This window comes from Cebus imitator, unplaced genomic scaffold (genome assembly GCF_001604975.1).
Source record: "Cebus imitator isolate Cc_AM_T3 unplaced genomic scaffold, Cebus_imitator-1.0 Scaffold135, whole genome shotgun sequence".
Lineage (NCBI taxonomy): Eukaryota > Metazoa > Chordata > Mammalia > Primates > Cebidae > Cebus > Cebus imitator.
In genome coordinates this window covers 2074533-2094168 of record NW_016107450.1, presented here as the reverse complement: position 1 = coordinate 2094168, position 19636 = coordinate 2074533, and the positions used below count along the sequence as shown (strand labels likewise).

Here is a 19636-nt window from a genome sequence, read left to right as displayed (position 1 = left end):
TTTTCTTTGCTGCTTTCATAAAAAACGTTGGTTTTTTTAAGATTCCACATGAGTGAGATATGCTGTATTTGTCTTTCAGTCTCTAGGTTATTTCACTTAACCTGTTGTCTTCCAGGTTCATCTATGTTGTTGCAAATGACAGGATTTCCTTCTTCTCTATGTCATTAAGGTATTTGTTTAGCCAGAAAAAGTACTAATTTATACTTTTTGTGTTATCCTTTTGTCCGCCCCAACAATTAAGTGGATGGTTGCTTTTAATCTCGTATTTCCTCTAAAAGCTGTTAAGTAATCAGATATTTTCAGTTATTTAAACCATGTAGGTTGAGAACCAAACTGTCAGAATAAGAAAAATCTATTTAATTCTAGAGTTAATAATTAAAGAATCTTTAGGTGGTGGCACAAATATTTTTGTTTTTCAAAGTCAGGCATATCTTGGTATCACTAGATAAATCAACACCAAAAGTAATGGATTGGTGTATGTATAGCATTTTTTAAATATCATAATACATAGTGATTTGAAGAAAAAATAAACTTAAATATAAATTCCAGGTGTTACAGTCACAAATAATACTTGTTTTGTTGGGCAGCTCTCCAGCATGCAGGAAGAAATCCATCCCAAAAGACCATTAATAAGTATTGGACTCCTCAAACTGCCAAACTGAATTTTGATGATTTTTGCATAATTTTAAGGAAGGAAAAGCCTACTTCAAAAGCAGAACTACTAAAATCATTTAAACAATTAGATGTAAATGATGATGGCTATATTTTACACACTGACCTTTATAAATTTCTAACAAAGGTAAGATCTTAAAATTTGTAATATGTATATTTTGTAAAACAGCTTGGAATCTAGCTTTGACTGCCAAAGTCCACATAAAAAAATAACTATTTCATTGAGAGGTGTAATAGATTACTTACATGTTATTTATAAAGTACTTAGGGATCCTTCTGGATGAAAGGTTCTTTGTAAATAAAAGATAAAGTATAAAATTCAGCTTATGTTACAGTCCCCTTGTGCTCCTGTGCAATTCATTCCTGCCCAGAGCTCTTTGAAAATCAGTGGTAGTTCCATATCTGATAAGTAAAAGGAAAACCAAGTATAAATGGGATTAGGAATCCATTCTGTTTTTTGGTACAATGTCAGAAAATATCATTCCCTAAATTCAATAGCAGTTATAACTGACTCTATAATACTCAGTTGTTAGAATTTAGTAAACTGAAATTCAGCACGCTTTCACAAAATTTAATAAAATTGTGAAATTTTATATAGCCACTCATTCTTTATATATAATACTCATGATTTATAATGAAACCATACATTCATACTTACTTGTGGAAAAGATTAAAATGTGCTTCTACTATCCCCATGAATAACAAAGTAGTAATCATGTTGCTTTAAAATCTTTTTTTTTTTTTCAGAGAGGTGAGACAATGACTCGGGAAGAAGTAAATGCCATAATAAATTTGGTTGATGTAAATGCTGATGGCAAATTTGATTACATCAAGGTACATAAGCTCACGTTGATGTAAATTTACATACTGTGTAGGAAAAGTGTTTTTATTTTTTCCCAGCTTTATTAAGGTACAATTGACAAAAATTATATATATTTACAGTATACATGCAGTGTTTTGATATATGTATACATTGTGAAGCTATTAAATCAATTAACAATCAATTGTTAATTAATTAACAAGTCAACTAATTAACATGTCAGAAAATTATTTTTAAAGGTATATTGGGAATGACATCCTTAAATATTGTGCATGAAATTTAATTTCTCCAGTTCCATAACTGTAATCTGATTACTACATTAAAAATAATATAACCAAGTTAAAAAACATGTGTGCTCATACACACAGACAGATATACACACTAACATAGAGACTGTGCTCAGAAATTACCTTTTCTGGGGTGGAAGAATCATAAAAATTATTTTGAACAAATGCAAGTCTATACACCTTATAAAAAAATAATAATAAATCACCTCTCCTTGTGTAACATTTTATTTTCACTCAGAGTGTGACCTCCTCATTGAATCATGGCTACATTTCACTCGGTCACTTGAGGCTGGTCAATCTGATTCAAGAAAATAAAATGCGTAACCATCAATAGGAAATATATTCCATCTATCAGTCTATTCCTTGCCTACTAATGTGCATTTGCCTTCTCCTCTTCCCCAATGTATGATTGAATGATTTACCCACTGGACTTTTATTTCCTGTAGTTTTGTAAATTATATATGACAACCAACGAGCAATGTCTCAAGACTACACTAGAAAAACTGGAGGTTGACAGTAAATTGAGGCGTCACCAGTTTGGAAACCATGTCGAAGCGTCCTCAGAAAGGGACCCATCACCAGTACGAAAACCATCACCTAGAATCATAAGAAAAACTGATCAGAAAACATTATCAAATAAAGGTACTTACTTTTAACACTAAGAATTTCTTGATTAGAAATGGTCATATTCAGATAAATTTTTCCTTCTATATTAGCATATTAGTAATAAAACAAATTAGAATCTAACTTTTGTTAGCTACCATTTCTAGACTCTTAGCTGTAAAAATCTATTGAAGTAAAATTTTATTATGGAACTTGACTTAGCTATGCTCATTATATTTTATTAAAACTAAAATTTCAGACTCAAAGGTGACATATTGAAGTAAGGATTCTTATTAGTAGCCTATAAATTAGGGACCATTAAAGCCTGATAAATATAAAACTTCTGACTTTATTTCAATAGGGAGAACAAAGAGAGTCAGAGTAATGCAATAGACCTTTTGTACTACACTGTGTTTGGAAAAAACTTCTATTGACAACTTTTCATAATGTGAGACCAAATAATCATTACTTATTGCAGGTGACACCAGGAGTTCTTTACTGTCTGCAACCAGGAAATTCAAAACATCTCTATCCTTCACAATCACCATGGGTGCTAATAGTAACCAAAACTCAAAGTTAACAGAGCCAAACTTAATAAAGGTATAGTATTTTAAGTTAACAGACATGACTTTTTCTGAAAAAAAATTTGACGTTAAATTTATTAATAACTATGCAGTGTCTACAGGAAACCAGTAAAGTTTACAAAGTAAATTCGAGGTTTTTCTGTGGAACTTCTACCTATAAACTAGTGTAATACTTTTAAATTAAAAATGAATATTATTCTAAGATCTTCAATTTGAAAATGGTAACACTGAAGTTTTATAACTTGATGAGTAGATTATTGAATTATATACTTCGGCAAGCAAATTTTTTGTTTTGTTTAAAAATATTTACCATAGGTGATTCTTATAAATAAATCATTCATTCAATTTCAATTCCTGTGAGAGAACGACAACATTCTCTTAGCAAAGTCACTTTGCTAAGTCAATATTTGTAGAGTGTTAATATTGATCTTCTTTCTTTGTTTTCCCTTTCTAGACTCAACCTTTACTAGTTTTCTTTCAACAAAAAATAATAGCTACAGAAATACAAAACATTAACTGGAAACTGCTAGGATACATTAAAAATGTGCACCTAGAGACCTCTGTAAAAGGGCGAAAAATGGTTATGACCACATACTGTAACTGCTGTTAGAAAACTGAACTGATTGTTCTCAAGAGCCACATTTTTGTTTCAAATAACAACTCTGTATTTGTTACTGAACTCTGAAGTCCCTTATATCTTTAAATTGCTAGACAGTGACATTTGTTCTATATTAAAATTTTAAAACATTATCTCCAAGGAATTTTGTTCAGACTGTTTAGGAATCTGTACACCCTAAGCAATTTGGTGTGCATGTCCAACATGTTCATACACAATATTTAGTGTTCCAACAATATTATTTTCCACCAATGGAACGCTGTTGTATTTGCAACTAAATTAATTGCTAATAAAATTAACTTAGTTAAATAATTATGGTTTACCTGATTCAAAAGCACAAATAAATGTAATTTTAGCTACTGTAAAGAGAGATATAAATATTAATGTGGATTACGTTAAGTTATGGTAAGACTTTGTCTCTGTGTCATTAGCTGGGCTCACACCAATATAATTTTTAAAATTTAGTTCAATTCAGCAAATATTTACTAAGCAGGCAATGTGTGCCAGTTATTTTGCTTAGTGTAAAATATGAGCCTTGATTTTAAAAATACAAATTTTAATTTGACTATTAACAGTATACCAAGGTAGCGTAGCATAGTATTTATTCATTCATTTATTCAACAGATATTTAATGAATGACTACTCTGTGCCAGTGTTCTAGATGTTGATTAGATTAGTCATCTAGAGTTTTGTATAGAGATCTACCTGGGCTTGAGTCTCAGCTTTGTCTCTTAGTAACTGTGTGACCTTGGGTGAATTAGCAGCCCTTCAGAGTTTCAGTTTAACTTTTTTTTGAGACGGAGTCTTTCTCTGTCGTCCAGGCTGGAGTGCAGTGGTGTGATCTCAGCTCACTGCAACCTCCACCTACTGGGTTCAAGCAGTTCTCCTGCTTCAGCCTCTTGAATAGCTGGGATTGCAGGCCTGCGTCACCATACCCGGCTAATTTTTGTATTTTTAGTAGAGACAGGGTTGCACCATGTTGGTCAGGCTAGTCTTGAACTGCTGACCTCTTGATCCCCTGCCTCGGCCTCCCAAAGTGCTGGGATTACAGGCATGAGCCACCATGCCTGGCCCAGAGTTTCAGTTTTCTTATCCATAAATAGGGAATAAGTATATTTGCATGCTTTGAAATGATTTAAATAATATGTAAACATATGTAAAGCATTTAGCACAAGGCCAAGGAGAATAAATAATAGTGTTAATAATGTTAATAATATTTATTATATACAAAGGACATTAATAAATAATAGTGTTAATATTATTATAGAACTAAGGAATGACTGGGTGCTTTTATGGGAATGACGTGATGAAAGTATAGTTTAAGAAAAGTTAATCTACGATTGTATTATATATGGATACCTCAGTTAGAGAGACTATCTAAGAGGCTGATAGAGTTTTCCAACTATAAAGTGATGATAACTTGGCCTAGGGATAGCATCTGAATGTAATAAGGTAGGGGCAGGTGTAAAAGAAAAATGCCAAAATTAGTCTGTAAGTCATAATGATTATATAACAAAGAGACTACTTAAGTTTTTTACCTAAGTCAAGAGCAGAGAATGGTGTGGATGATAATTGGGAATTAGGTAAAACGTACTAAGATAATTTAATTATTAAAAGAAAAGGGCATACCATCAACTTTTTAATTCTGTGAGTTTTGTATAAAATGTAATGTCTTTTGGAAATAATTGATAGCTCTGTATATCTTACCTTTTAATATCCTGTTTCTGATCTTGATATTGCCCAATATTGCTTACTATCTGGTATTTCTTAGATGAGCTGAAATTACTATTTTTTTGAGTCAGTGACCCTTTTGTTATTCAACAGAGTTCAGTCCTTTGTTACGTATTTCTTCTCTTTTCTTTTTTTTAAGACAGAATTTCACTCTGTCACCCAGGCTGGAATACAGTGGCAGGATCTCGGCTCACTGCAACCTCTACCTCCCAAGTTCAAGTGATTCTCCTGCCTCAGCCACTCAAATAGCTGGGATTACAGTTGTGTACCGCCATGCCTGGCTAATTTTTATATTTTTAGTAGAGATGGGGTTTCACCATGTTGGCCAGGCTGGTCTCGAACTCCTGACCTCAAGTAATCCCCCTGCCTCGGCCTCCCAAAGTGCTGGGATTACAGATGTGAGCCATCACGCCTGGCCACATTTTTCTTTAAGTCTTGTTTCTTGCTAGGGGATTTTCTGGTAAAAAACAGAGAATCTGTTAGACAAATTCTAAAAGAACTGTAATACTTGAAGTTTTCTTTTTTTAATTTCATACATTCCTAAGGTTTTATAACCACTCTGAAAAGTAAATGGTTATGAATATACAGAATAAATTATTGATTAAATAAGGATTGCTAAATTAATTTTCCAGGTACTTTAAATCTATTTTAAACAAGTTTGGGTATGTCAACTTCATGTGGAACAGAAAAGTATGGAATTGGGACAGAGAGGTACTTTTCAGAAATTAGAAAATTGTTGTAATGGTCAGGTAAGGGTAAACCATGTTTTAAACCATAAATCCACACAATTGATAAAGGATTTGAATTACAAAAGGAAAATAAGATTCTTACAGGCACTAAACATATATTACTTTCTATTGGCCATACTTAGTTACTATATTCTATTCGAATTAAAATTCTGAATTCTTTACATTTACTTAGGTTCTGTAATGGTCAAGGAATGTCAGGAATTTTCCTTTCAGAGAGAAATAGCTTCACAGTAAGCCCCAAACTATCAGTTGTAAACTCCAGTGGTGCAATACTTCCTATGTTCAGATTCTTAGAGTATACCTACATTTATGTTTTATATGTATATATTGTATAGCATATGAACATACATCACACACATATGTTGTACAACCTATATATTATAAATGTCTGTACACATATATAGCATCTATAATATGCCATTTATATATTATATATAATATGTCTATATATGACAATGTAAACATTTTAAATTCCAAATGGTTCATTATCTGTTAAATTTTTTGAAAGCTACAGATAATAATTTTGTTATAAGTTTCTCACATTTTCAAAATATTTATCAATTCAACCTGTCACTTAGATTTCAGCCCACATCAATTTTACCCTTCATAAATTATCTATTTAAGCTTTTATTTTTTAAGCATATATAATTTACAATTATTTAATAACAAAAAAATTAAAAAACTAGTTACCTACTTGTCTTATCACACTCCAAAGCAAATAGCGTCCTAATAAGTATGTAACACAGGATATCTTTATAAAAATAAACAGTAGTAATAATGATGATAGTGATGAGTTCCTCCTCTGACTAAATCTATGACAGATCTACTGCTTAATAGTTCTTTCTCACCAAAAATTTTAATAATAATACGGAATTTGTATGTTAAAACAAATCATGTTCATTCACTACAGTGTTCCAAGAAAAATGTAACTATACTGATATATTTGTTTTGATAACTAGAATTTTTCGCTTTGGTATTTGGTTTTGTACTTTTCAGCATTTCCTTATATGCTATGAATGAAAATAAGTAAAATTTGTATATGGCAAATAAAGGAAATAACAGTTCAGTTTGCATTTATATAAATTTTCCTGAACTGGTAGAATACAGCACCACCTCATGCCCTATATAAGAATTACAAGCTATTATTTTATTTCTGCCTGATAATGTCAAAAAATTATATAATACTTGGAATTTCTTACTCTCATTCCAAAATTATTTTCAAAACTCAACCTTCTTTCATTTTTCTCTTAATACTGAAACTGTCAGCTTAATCTATAATCCTTTCAAATTGATTTATTTGAATGAGCCAGCCAATTTGTCAGTACTTTTTTCTTTTAGTTCATAACATTTTAGTCTAGGTCCTAGGGAAAAACCTTTGTATGATTGAAAGTCTCTGTGTTTGAAAGGAAATTTTAAGTTGAATAAGCATTGTATGGTTAATAATTCTGGCAGATCTTAAGAAGTTGAATAATTCCTTTTAAACAGTAGGAGCTTTAAGTTCTCCTAGTGACGTTATTTAAAATTTAAATTGATCTGTTTATCACACTGAAGTTTGGTTGATATAAGTAATCTGATATTTGTCTTACTTTAATAACTGTTGTCCTACCATTTTCCAGCCTTATTAATCCATATTTAATGTTATAGTATGTAGTTTGGCTGTTTTTCCAAAGAAACTCCCAAATTCTCTTCTGTTACAGCATTATGTTTTAGATATGGAACTTAGGAGAGACTTATAATAAAAATGTTTAATTTGCTCCCCAGTTAAATTTTATAAAGCCATGTCCTATTAGTCCATCTGTGGCACTGCCCCAGAGGTAGCATTAGCACATTGAAAAATCCTTCCATCTTTGAGTTTCCTAAATGACACAAATTATGTTTACTACCAGTGTATCAGGCAAAGTGCATTATTTTTTAAAGTTTAATTTAACCATTTTTTTTTAAGCTGGAGTTCAGGCTGCTGTGCTGATGACTACAAAGCAAATTTAAGAAATTTTGCAGCTACTAAATTCTATGTTTTTAAAGTAAGAAAACCAAATAATTAAGTTTATCTTAACACTTAAATGTATGGAATCCCAAATGATAATGCCTTACTATACTTTATTATAATGATATCGTATTCATAAAGTTTCTTTTAAAAACTGCCTTTAAAAAAATCACCGCTCTATTTTAAATGTGAAATAGAGCAGAACTTACAATATAACTTATACACTGGAGAGAAAGTAAGGAGACCTAGGTTTTGGTTGTAGTTCTGCTGTCAGTTGAGAACTACGGCTTTCCACATATATCGCTTTATTTTTCAGACTTTTTTAAATCAATCAAAAGAGAAGCCTGGACTAGATTGTTTTTTAGATTTCTTCTACCTTTAAGATTCTGTAATTCTAAAGTAGTATCCTTTACCATTCCAAATAGGTAAATATAAAAAATATATTTATAAAATATATTGGATGAAATTCCCTCTGATGCTATAATCAAAACTGATTGAAAACATTTCAGTGTTTTCCATTTAATGTCAGAATCATAGTTCAAACTGTCTCAAAGTGTAATGTGTCTAAATATTGTATATTTCTTTCATTTCTAATCTTTAGCAGTCATTATTATCCAAGGTCATGTTGATTATATTAAGGGCAATTGGGTCTGAGATAATGCCAGCACCTGTTGTTAGTCCATATATATGCCCATCCAAGAGATTTACAGGGAAGCTAAATGAAAGTCTGTGCATCGTTACTCATGATTGATAGTTGAACTTGGGCCAGGCATGGTGGCTCACGCCTGTAACCTCAGCACTTTGGGAGGTCAAGGTGGGCAGATCGCTTGAGGTCAGGCGTTCAAGACCAGCCTGTCCAACATGGTAAAACCCCGTCTCTACTAAAAATACAAAAATTAGCCGGGCATGGTGACAGGCCCCTGTAATTCCAGCCACTTGGGAAGCTGGAGGAAGAAGAATTGCTCCAACCTGGGAGGTGGAGGTTTCAGTGAGCCGAGATTATGCCACTACACTCCAGTCTGGGCGACAGAGCAAGACTCCATATATTTTTTTAAAAAGTTTAACTTCTGCCACAAGCCCAATTTTGAACCTCATTGTATTACAGATAATAACAATTTTGAATTTGGTACCATAGGTACATTTTCTTTTAGAAACATGATCTAAATGTGGAGTCCAAAAGTCTTGCTACAAACGCCTTATGAAACTCTGAACCCATATAAACTCTGGCTACCTCAATTTTTCTGTTTATTAAAATGACTAATTTATATCTACCTCATACTGCCTCTTAGGGGTGTTGTTGAAATGTCATATATAATGACTTGATTTTGTCATGGGCAATATATTTAAGATAAATTTCAGTAAGCTTAGGTCATATCTTAATTTCTTATAATTAAAAATACACATATCTTGTATACCCCAAAGGTGTGAAAGTGCAGGTCATTAATGACTGACTGAAAGCTTGAGTATAGTTCAGTTTATAATGACAAAATGTAGTTTAAGAAGAAATTTCCAAAGAAAACATAAAATAAAAATGGAAAACATGTAAATTTACAAATAACCAAAATGAAAATAAACGGAAGTGGAGAAAATACATTCATTAACACTTACAAAGAGCGGTCAATATCTAAAATAGTCAGAAGAATTTATTAAACTATGTAAGAAAAGTGCCAACTCTGCAATAGAGTATGCGAATAGGAGAATGGGTAATTTACACAAAGAAAACAAAAATAATAGATACGGGGGAAATGTTCAACTTGCTATTAATAATCATAGAAATGCAAATTAATGCAAAAGTTATCACAATACCATTTTTACTAGCAAATACTCGAGGCACATACAAATATATGGAATACCATAATGAATGTTTTATGTACCCACACCTTGCTTATGAAATCATGCCACACCATCACCCAATTTTTTTCACTGTAACACAATACTAAACAAATAATGGTAAAGTTATTACGTTACATACCATTCGTGGTATTGTAAAATTGGCATTACTGTTTTATAAAGCAGTATGGGAACACATGCCAATAGCCTTAAAGATACACATAGTTTTTGCCTAGAAGTTCTTCTCAAGGAAATTATTTATCAGAAGAAAAACATTAAGACAAAACAGTATTCTATTAATATAGTGATAAGAAATTAGAAATGGCCTAAATGTCTAACATTTTAGAGATAGTTAACTAAATGGTGTACCAACTCAATTTCTTTTTTTTTTTTTGAAATGGAGTTTTGCCCTGTTACCCAGGCTGGATTGCAGTGGCACAATCTTAGCTCATTGCAACCTCTGCCTGCTGGTTTCAAGCAATTTTCCTGCCTCAACCTCCCTGAGTAGCTGGGATTACAGTTGCCTGCCACCACGCTTGGCTAATTTTTGTATTTTTAATAGAGACAGAGTTTTGCCACATTGGCCAGGCTTGTCTTGAACTCCTGAATTAAGGTAATCCACCTACCTTGGCCTCCCAAAGTGCTGGGATTACAGGAGTGAGCCACTGTGCCTCGACCCAACTCCATTTTTAATCATAGAACCAGTTAAATTGAAATTTTGAATATTGCATAACAAAGTGGTTTTTCTTGTAAAATATGCGAAACATAAAGTTTACTATTTTACCAATTTTAAGGTATACAGTTCTGTGTCATTAAATACATTCACACGTTGTACAACCATCACTACCACCACCATACATCTCCAGACTATTTCATCTGAAACTCTACTCATTAAACAGTAGTTTCCCATTTTCCCTTCTCCACAGCCCCTGGCAACCACCATTCTACTTTCTGTCTCTCTGAATTTGACCACTCTAGGTACCACATATAAGGGCATCATACAATATTTGTCCTTTTGTGTCTGGCTTATTTCACTAAGTATAATGTCTTCAAGACTCATTCATGTATAGCATGTGCCAGAATTTTATTCCTTTTTAAGACTGAATAATATTCCCTTGTAAGTATTTACCACATTTTATTTATCTATTTTTCTGTTGATTGACATTGGATTGTTTCTACCTTTTGGCTATTGTGAGCAGTAATGCTGTGAACATTGGCAAACATATCTGTTTGAACCCCTACTTGTAATTCTTTTGGGTATATACCCAGAAGTTGGAATTGCTAGATCATGAAGAATTATAGGTTTGCTTTTTTGAGAAATTACCATAATATTGCTCACAATTGCTTCACCATTTTATGCATTTTATGTTCCTGTCAACAATGCACAAGGGTTCCAATTTCTCCACATACTCACCAACACTTGTCTTTTTCTGGTTTTTTGATAATAGCTATCCTAGTGGGTGTCAGGTGGTATCTCATTGAGGTTATGATTAGCCTTTTCCCTAATGATTAGTGATGTTGAGCATTTCTTCATTTGTTTATTGGCCTTCCATATATCTTCTTTGGAGAGCTGATCATTTGATGATTTCTTTGCCCATTTAAAAAAATCTGGTAGTTTATTTTGTTGTTGAATTGTAGGAGTTCATTATATGCTCCAGATAGTAATCCCTTTTTGGATATGTGTTTTGCAAATAATTTCCCCCATTTCGTGAATTACCTTTTCATTCTGTTGGTCATGTCCTTTGTTGCACAAAATTTTTAAATTTTGACGAAGCCCAATTTATTTCATTGTTGCCTGTGCTTTTGTTGTCATAGCCAAGAAATCATTGCCAGATCCAGTGTCAACTTTTCCCCTATGTTTTCTTCTCAGAGTTTTATAGTTTTAGCATGTTTAGATCTTGAGTTTAAGTTAATTTTTATGTGTTGCACAAAAGCCCAAATTTATTCTTTTGCAGATTGATATCCAGTTTTCCTGGCCTCATTTGTTGAAAAGACTGTCCTTGGCTTCATTGAATGGTCTTGGCACCCTTGCTGAATTTGACCATATATGCAAGGATTTATTTCAGAGCTTTCTATTTTATTCTGTTAGTCTATATGTCTGTCTTTATGCCAGTACCACACCATTTTGATTACTGTATCTTTGTAGTATGTTTTGAAATCAGAAATTATGAGTCCCCTAGCTTCATTATTTTTCAACAGCAAAATATTTTGGATATAAAATTAAATTTTATAAGTAGAACATAAAGCACTGTTTATTAGAATGTAAAAAATAGGTCTACATAAGGTCAGTGTTAGGATTACATAAAAATCTAAGTAGTGTGTTAGAATGATAGCTATTTTTTAATTTTTAAATTACTTATTTTAAATATATCAAAATATAAAATATGAAAATAATTATGATGTAAAATAGAAAAATGAGATGTAAGTATAAGTTAGGATAATTTAGTCTTTTTTTAAAAAAAAATGTGAACAAGAAACCGATCTCAATGGAAATTATTTTTGCTTTTTCAGTGCCATAACAAATCTTTCTATAATGAATTTAAAAATATTTATGATGTTATTGTTATAGAGCTAACACACACCTTTTCAGTAGTTATCAATATTATTAAAGCCTTGAACTTATTATCTAAATATCTTTACTTAAAACTCTTCCTTTATAAAGTCACATCAACACCTCATTAATACTCTAGTTTTAGAAGTCATTAGGAGTAGAACAGAAATAGGTCTTACATTACAGGTAGTCAAGCCTACTAATAATAAAGTGAAAAGCATTTCTGCACATAGCTATGGTAATGACACTCATGACTTCAATAAAGAATCTTCTACTTTCTGCCCAAGGTGCCCATTTTCAAGTTTTACTCATTTCTTTTTCTTTTCTTTTCTTTTCTTTTTTTTTTTTTGAGATGGAGTCTCCCTCTGTCTCTCAGACTGGAGTGCAGTGATGCGATCTCAGCTCACTGCAACCTCCATCTCCTGGGCTCAAGCAATTCTTCTGCCTCAGCCTTCAGAATAGCTTGGATTACAGGTGTGTGCCACCACACCTGACTATTTTCGTATTTTTAGTGGAGACGGGGTTTCACCATGTTGGCCAGGCTGGTCTGGAACTTCTGACCTCCAGTGATCCACCTGCCTCGGCCTTCCAAAGTGCTACAATTACAGGCATGAGCCACTGCACCCGGTCAAGTTTTACTCATTTCTAGTTATGAGATCCCATATATTAATTCAGACAAGAAGGGATCTAGCTAGACCAAGAAATGGTAAAGCCAATATAGAAAAGTCTTTCTCAAAACCAATATTTTATATTTATCAGCATTGTTCTATAGCTGTGAAACTTTTATGCAGCATGATTCTAGTTATCTACACTTGAAACAGTTATTTTGCTTTTATATTTAGTCATTTTTCCTTTTAATATATTTGTTTTAGCAATCCTTAATTCTTCCTTCTTACTGTGCTCCTAACACTAATCTCACTCTATTACAGCAACATATTTATTTATTACTTTTCTTCAATACTTCTCCCACTCTCATGAACTTTCGTTTTCTTTTTCTTGAGACAAGGTCTCGCCCCGGTGCCCAAAGTAGAGTGCAATGGCCTGATCTCACCTCACTGCAGCCACTGCTTCCTGGATTTAAACGATTCTCCTGCCTCAGCTTCCTGAATAGCTGGAATTACAGGCACCTGCCACAGAGCCCAGCTAATATTTGTATCTTTAGTAGAGATGGGATTTCACCATGTTGGCCAGGCTGGTCTCAAACTCCTGACCTCCTAATCCAACTGCTTCACCCTCCCAAAGTGTTGGGATTACAGGCATGAGCCACCACACCCAGCCAACTTTATTTTTCTTACTTCTCTTACTTATGTCTTTTCCTAACTTTTCATTATTGAAATGCTATCTATTCTTCATGGTATAGTTCATCTCAGTTACACACTCAGTTTACATCAGCCCCTCCACCCAATCATACAACAAATATTTGTTGAACCAAGGTGTTAGGTACTATTTTAGGAACTTGGATTATACTAAATTCTTTTGCATATATAATAATCTTTTTATATTAACCACATATTACTGCCAATTATAATTGGATTTTTTTTTGAGATGTCATTTTGCTCGTTGCCCAAGCTGGAGTTTAATGGTGCAATCTCAACTCACCACAACCTCCGCCTCCTGGGTTCAAGCGATTCCCCTGCCTCAGCTTCCTGTGTAACTGGGATTACAGGCATGCGCCACCACGCCTGGCTAATTTTGTATCTTTAGTAGAGATGAGGTTTCTTCATGTTGGTCAGGCTGGTCTCAAACTCCCGACCTCAGGTGATCCATCCACCTTGGCTTCCTAAAGTGCTGGGATTACTGGTGTGAGCCACCACACCCCACCTATAATTGGATTTTGTTATGCTGTTTTTTACCTCCTATGTTGTACATTCCTGGAGAGCAATGATTATATTTGACATTTCTTTTATATCCTCTTGAGTTTTCTCTTCATTACTATGCATACTGGAAACACTTAATAAATATTGTTTGAAATAATTTTTTTCCTTCATTTCAGGACTGGCAATGCATGCAATCAAAAGGTTGCTTCTTCTTGGAAGAAGATGGTGAAATCGTCAGTCATCAGTACAGGATGCAAATAGCTCAGAGGTCCATGGTTTATCTAACAATTAAGCCATTAAATCTGAGTCAAGTTGAAGGCAAGTTTAAAGGTTTTGTGTATTTATAAAATGTCAATTTGTACCCTCTTTGAAAGTACTTTTGTTAGCATTCCATAGTCCTAGTTAGGGAAGAAAATAATCTGCCTAAGTGAGAAACATATGCTTACATTTCAAGAAAGTGTTGGCCTATTCATGGACTGTGTTAATCATATGAAAAGCAAGTAAATTGCTTTGTGTATATGTTTAAAGCATGTTTTATTAAAAACAAGAACTTTTCCCAAACCTTTCTGCATCTAGAATAGAAGAAAATAAAAGAAAAAAAGATATTAACTGATTTCCTCATGATATAGAACTTTTTTTTGTTTGAGACGGAGTCTCCCTCTGTTGCCCCAGCTGGAGTGCAGTGGCTTGATTTCGGCTCACTGCACCTCTGCCTCCCGGGTTCAAGTGATTCTCCTGCCTCAGCCTCCCTGAGTAGCTGGGACTACAGGTACGTACCACCTTGCCCACCTAATTTTTTTTATTTTTAGCAGAGATGGGGTTTGATCATGTTGGCCAAACTGGTCTCAAACTCCTGGTCTCAGGTGATCCACCTGCCTTGGCCTCCCTTGGCTGGGATTACAGGCGTGAGCCACCGCACGTGGCCAGAACTAACTTTTTATTTGCTAATTAATCTTAGCTTTTTCCACTTAGCACTTTTTAAAATTAGTATGTCAAAGAGAAGTTCTGCAGGGGCATAATTTGGAACAATATGAAACTGCAAGTATTTTTTAATACCTTCAAAACCCTTTGTGTCTTAGACAATGTATATTAATAATCTTTGTATTCATGGTAATATTCTAGATAAAAAATAATTTTCTAGTGTCTAAAATGGTTATTGTATAATTTTTAAGCAATGAACGATATCTGTAAGGGTTGTTTCCCTAGATACCTTTTTTAATGTTGATTGTTCTAAATCAATATTTATTTTTCTTTTATAATGTTTATATATAAGCATTTTTTTTTAAGATGGAGTTTCGCTCTTGCTGCCCAGGCTGGAGTGCAATGGCGTGATCTTGGCTCACTGCAACTTCTACCTCCTGGGTTCAAGCGATTCTCTTGCCTCAGCCTCCTGAGTAGCTGGGATTATAAGCATGTGCTACCATGCCCAGCTAATTTTTGTATTTTAGTAGAGATGGGGCCATGCTGGTCTCAAACTCCTGACCTCAGGTGATCTGCCCGCCTTGGCCTCCCAAAGTGCTGGGATTACAGGTGTGAGCCACCATGCCCAGCCATAAGCATTTCCTTACTGGAGAATTTTCCCCCACCCCCATTCTTTTTTCCTCCTAAAGTAGAGATTTTGAAAGTTTTCACTGCATATCTTGTAGGATAGCTATAATGTTTGGCAGATGATACTTTAAGTGACAATAACAATAGTTATTTTTTAGAGAGAGGAATCAAGACAGCCCTACAAATTCAGTGTAGTTGTTAATTCTCTGATTCTTATTAATAAGACTCCTTTATTCATTTGCTTATCAAATAATTATTGAGGGCCTTACCTACCAGGCATCAATTTAGGTGTTTAGGATACATTAGAGTACAAAAAAGACAAAAATCCCTGCCCTTGTTAGTATGCATTTTAGTGGGGGAAACAACACATAATAAACATAATAAATAGTAAATGACATGTTATGTAGGAAAATGGTAAGTGTTATGGGAAAATTGGAGGGAAAGGGGGATGATGAATGCTGAGGGAATGTAGGTTGCTATTGAAATGGAGTGGCTTGTGTATGCTTCATTAAGAAGGTGACATATATAAAGACTTTGAAAGAGGTGTATGAGTTACCAACTGCTACATTAAAAACTACCCCAAAACTCAGTAGCTTAAAACAATTAAACATTTGTTGACTCATGAATCATTAGATCTGGTAGTTCTTAATCTGAGCCAGGCTTATATTTTTATCTGTAGGGCTTGCTTACACAGTTATGGTTAGCTACAGGTTAGCTGGTGGCTGGCTTTGCTAATCTTGGCCTGGTTCACTCTTCTGTATGTCCAGCTGGGACAACTTGACTCAGCCTTATATGATCTTTAATAATCTTCCAGTAAACTAGCCTGGGCCTGTTCTCTTGGTATCATGGGGATCTGAAAAAAAAAAAAAAAATCAGAAGCACTGTAGAACCTCCTGAGGTCTGGGCCAAGAACCAACACAATGTTACTTCTGTTATATTCTGTTGCTCACAGAAAGTCACAAGGCAAGTCCAGGTTCATAGGTTGGGGAAATAGACTAGATCTCCTCGTGGAAAAGCTGCAAAGTCACATTGCAAAGGGCTGTAGATACTGGGGGACAGCCATTTTTGCTCTCTTTCACAGAAGGCAAGGGAGTAAGCTTTGTCGGTGTAGCGTGCTGGAAGTGATGGGCGAAGAGTGGAGGAGGTGGCAGAGCATTCCACATAGAGAGAATACCCTGTGCAGAGGCTCTGTGAGAGTGTACTGGTGTTAGAAGAACAGAGGCTAGAATGTCTCAAATGGAGTGAGGAGAGAGTTATAGGAGATAAAGCCGGGGATGAGCAAGGACAAAATCAGGCAGAGGTTTCTTTTTGCCATAATTAGAGCTTTGGCTTTTAATCACAGAAATGAGGTTTTTCCCCTCGTTTTTTGTGAGTTTCTTTCCCTTATATTTAAGGTCAAGATTTTCTCTTAATCTTTCATTTTCAGCAGTTTGAATATATGTCTAGGCAGTTTTTGTTTTTGTTGTTAATGCTATTGTCTCGGTTTTTTTTGTTTTTTGGTATTTATCCTGCTTGGGGTTCTCTGAGCTTCTGGGATTTGTGGCTTGTTCCCTTTCATTGTTTTTAGAAAATCCTCTGCCTTTATTTCTTCAAATATTTCTTCTGCCCTCTTTCTTCTTCTTCTACTTGTATGGCACCTGAGATCTCTTCCTCCTCTGCTTCACCACAGGTAACCCAGTGCTTGCATCTCATCTCTCCTGGGAAAGATCTGTCTTTCCTTGGATTTTAAGCTTGTAGTTGCCCTGAAACCTCAGCTCTGATGGGATCAAGAAAAGTCATGATTTTGTAGTTCATTAACTTTTTCTTATTGTTAGGAAAGGAGCAATATTCTTCCAACTCTCTGCTCCGTTACAGGGTTTTGAGTAGAAGGCAGGACATAATCTGACTTATATTTTAACAAGAGCAGTCAGGTTACTATATTGAAAGTAGACTGAAGGATATGCAGAGAAAGCAAGGAATCCAGCTGGGACATTATTGCAGAATTCTAGGAGAGGACTGGCAATGCTTTGAACCAGGATGTAGGTGGGAGAGGGGGCAGTAGAGATTCTGGGTATATTTTGAAGGCAGAACCATAGGATTTCCTAAGGATTGGTCTTGGTATGTGAGAGAAGAAAAGGATTAAAGAAGATTCCAAGATTTTTGACCTGAGCAACTGGAAAGTATGAGTTACTATTAACTTAGGTGGACAGTGTTTTAAAAAGGGATTGAGGAAGTCCAGTTTTGGAAATAGACATCCAGGTGGAAATGTTAAATACACAGTTATATGGGTATTTAACTGTGTATTTAACAGAGGAAAGATCATAAAGATATTAATTTTGGGGTTGCCAGCACATAGATGTCTGACATCTCTTCTTTCCTGTGGTCCACCACAGGTAAGCCACTGCTTAAATCCTATTTCTCCCTGAAAATATCTGTTTTTCCTTGGATTTCAGGCTAATTGATTGCCCTGCAACCTCAGCTTTTCATGAGTTCAAGGAAAATTATGATGTTTAGAAAGTGAGTATGTAGAAAATATTTCTTACAAGGTTGCTGTATTTAGGTTTGTGCCTTATTGCAAATGCTATGATGCTATGATGTTTACATATAAAAATGGAATGTGCGCTGGGCGTGGTGGCTTACGCCTGTAATCCCAGCACTTTGGGAGGCTAAGGCAAGTGGATCACGAGGTTAGGAGATCAAGACCATCCTGGCCAACATGGTGAAACCCCGTATCTACTAAAAATACAAAAATCAGCTGGGCGTGATGGTACATACCTGTAGTCCTAGCTAATAAGGAGGCTGAAGAAGGAGAATCGCTTGAACCTAGGAGGTGGAAGTTGCAGTGAGCCAGGATTGTGCAACTGCACTCCAGCCTGGGCAACAGAATGAGACTCCATCTCAAAAAAAAAAGAATATGTATTTCTAAAGAAAATATCCAAGAAGAAACTAGTAACTTCTTTTTTGTATAGGAAAGAATACATAGTGATTGCTTATTTTAAGACATTTGGGCTTTTTTTCTGTTTGTAGGAAAACCATCCCCTTGGTTATCTGTTGATACCACCTTGTATATTCTCAAGGAAAATGAGAGTCAAGCAAATCTACAGCTTGTGTGTTTTACCGAACTACGAAATAGAGAAGTATACATATTTATTTTCTAATGTTTAATTTTTAAATATAGTATGAACTGCAGTTTGGGGAAAGTATTTTTCTATATTTAATTTTTTAACCTTTTATATACCTTCGAATTAAGGTATAAACAGTACTTAAACACTATAGTTATTACATGTTTTATTAGTTATAAAGGATTTTTTCTTGTTTGCTGAGATTTCTTAAGAATTAAGGATAGGAGCTGGGCATGGTGGCTTGCACTGAAGTCCCTGCTACTTGGGAAACTGAAGCAGGAGGATTACTTGAGCCCAGGAGTTCCAAGCTGTATTATGCTATGATCGTGCCTGTGAATAACCACTGCACTTCAGCCTGGGCAACATAATGAGACCCTGTCTCTAAAGCAATTTAAATAAAGAATTGAGGATTGGTTGGCAGTCTTGAGTCTTGGCCTGTACCTTGTAAGTTGGGTAATATTGTACCTCACTTTCATCTTTTCTCAACGCCCTGATGCCTCACATGTGAACATTTGATATACACAATAAAAAAGGTTGATGCCAGTATATTTTTTTCCCTGAACGCAAGCAATTCAAGACTTTCGAAAAGTTGCTGGAGATGTTTGTCTTACTTATATTGCTACCACAAAACAGAAAAACTTTAAGATTACTATCTTCAGGCTTGACTTATTTTATAGGGTTCAAAAATAGACTGATATGAACAAATGCTTTTAAATGTTTTTATATGTTGCCCATGGGGTTGC

General features: G+C 34.4%; 1 protein-coding gene and 1 non-coding gene across 5 annotated transcripts in view; one reads left to right on the top strand and one right to left on the bottom strand.

Annotated features, from left to right (window-relative positions):
- The window catches only part of EFCAB7 (EF-hand calcium binding domain 7), a 48604-nt gene that overhangs the window by 8517 nt on the left and 20451 nt on the right, over nucleotides 1-19636 (top strand). For 3 of the 4 annotated variants that reach the window (XM_017541546.2, XM_037743112.1, XM_037743113.1), the window contains exons 3-8: nucleotides 588-799; nucleotides 1420-1506; nucleotides 2226-2421; nucleotides 2861-2982; nucleotides 14421-14562; nucleotides 18799-18908. In XM_017541546.2, the coding sequence (XP_017397035.1) occupies nucleotides 588-799; nucleotides 1420-1506; nucleotides 2226-2421; nucleotides 2861-2982; nucleotides 14421-14562; nucleotides 18799-18908 (869 nt within the window). The remainder of the gene's footprint in view (nucleotides 1-587; nucleotides 800-1419; nucleotides 1507-2225; nucleotides 2422-2860; nucleotides 2983-14420; nucleotides 14563-18798; nucleotides 18909-19636) is intronic. The other variant, XM_037743114.1, reaches the window with a different exon arrangement.
- LOC119473155 lies at nucleotides 5762-5823 on the bottom strand. The gene has a single exon (XR_005202351.1). It is a non-coding gene; the product is annotated as a U7 small nuclear RNA (small nuclear RNA).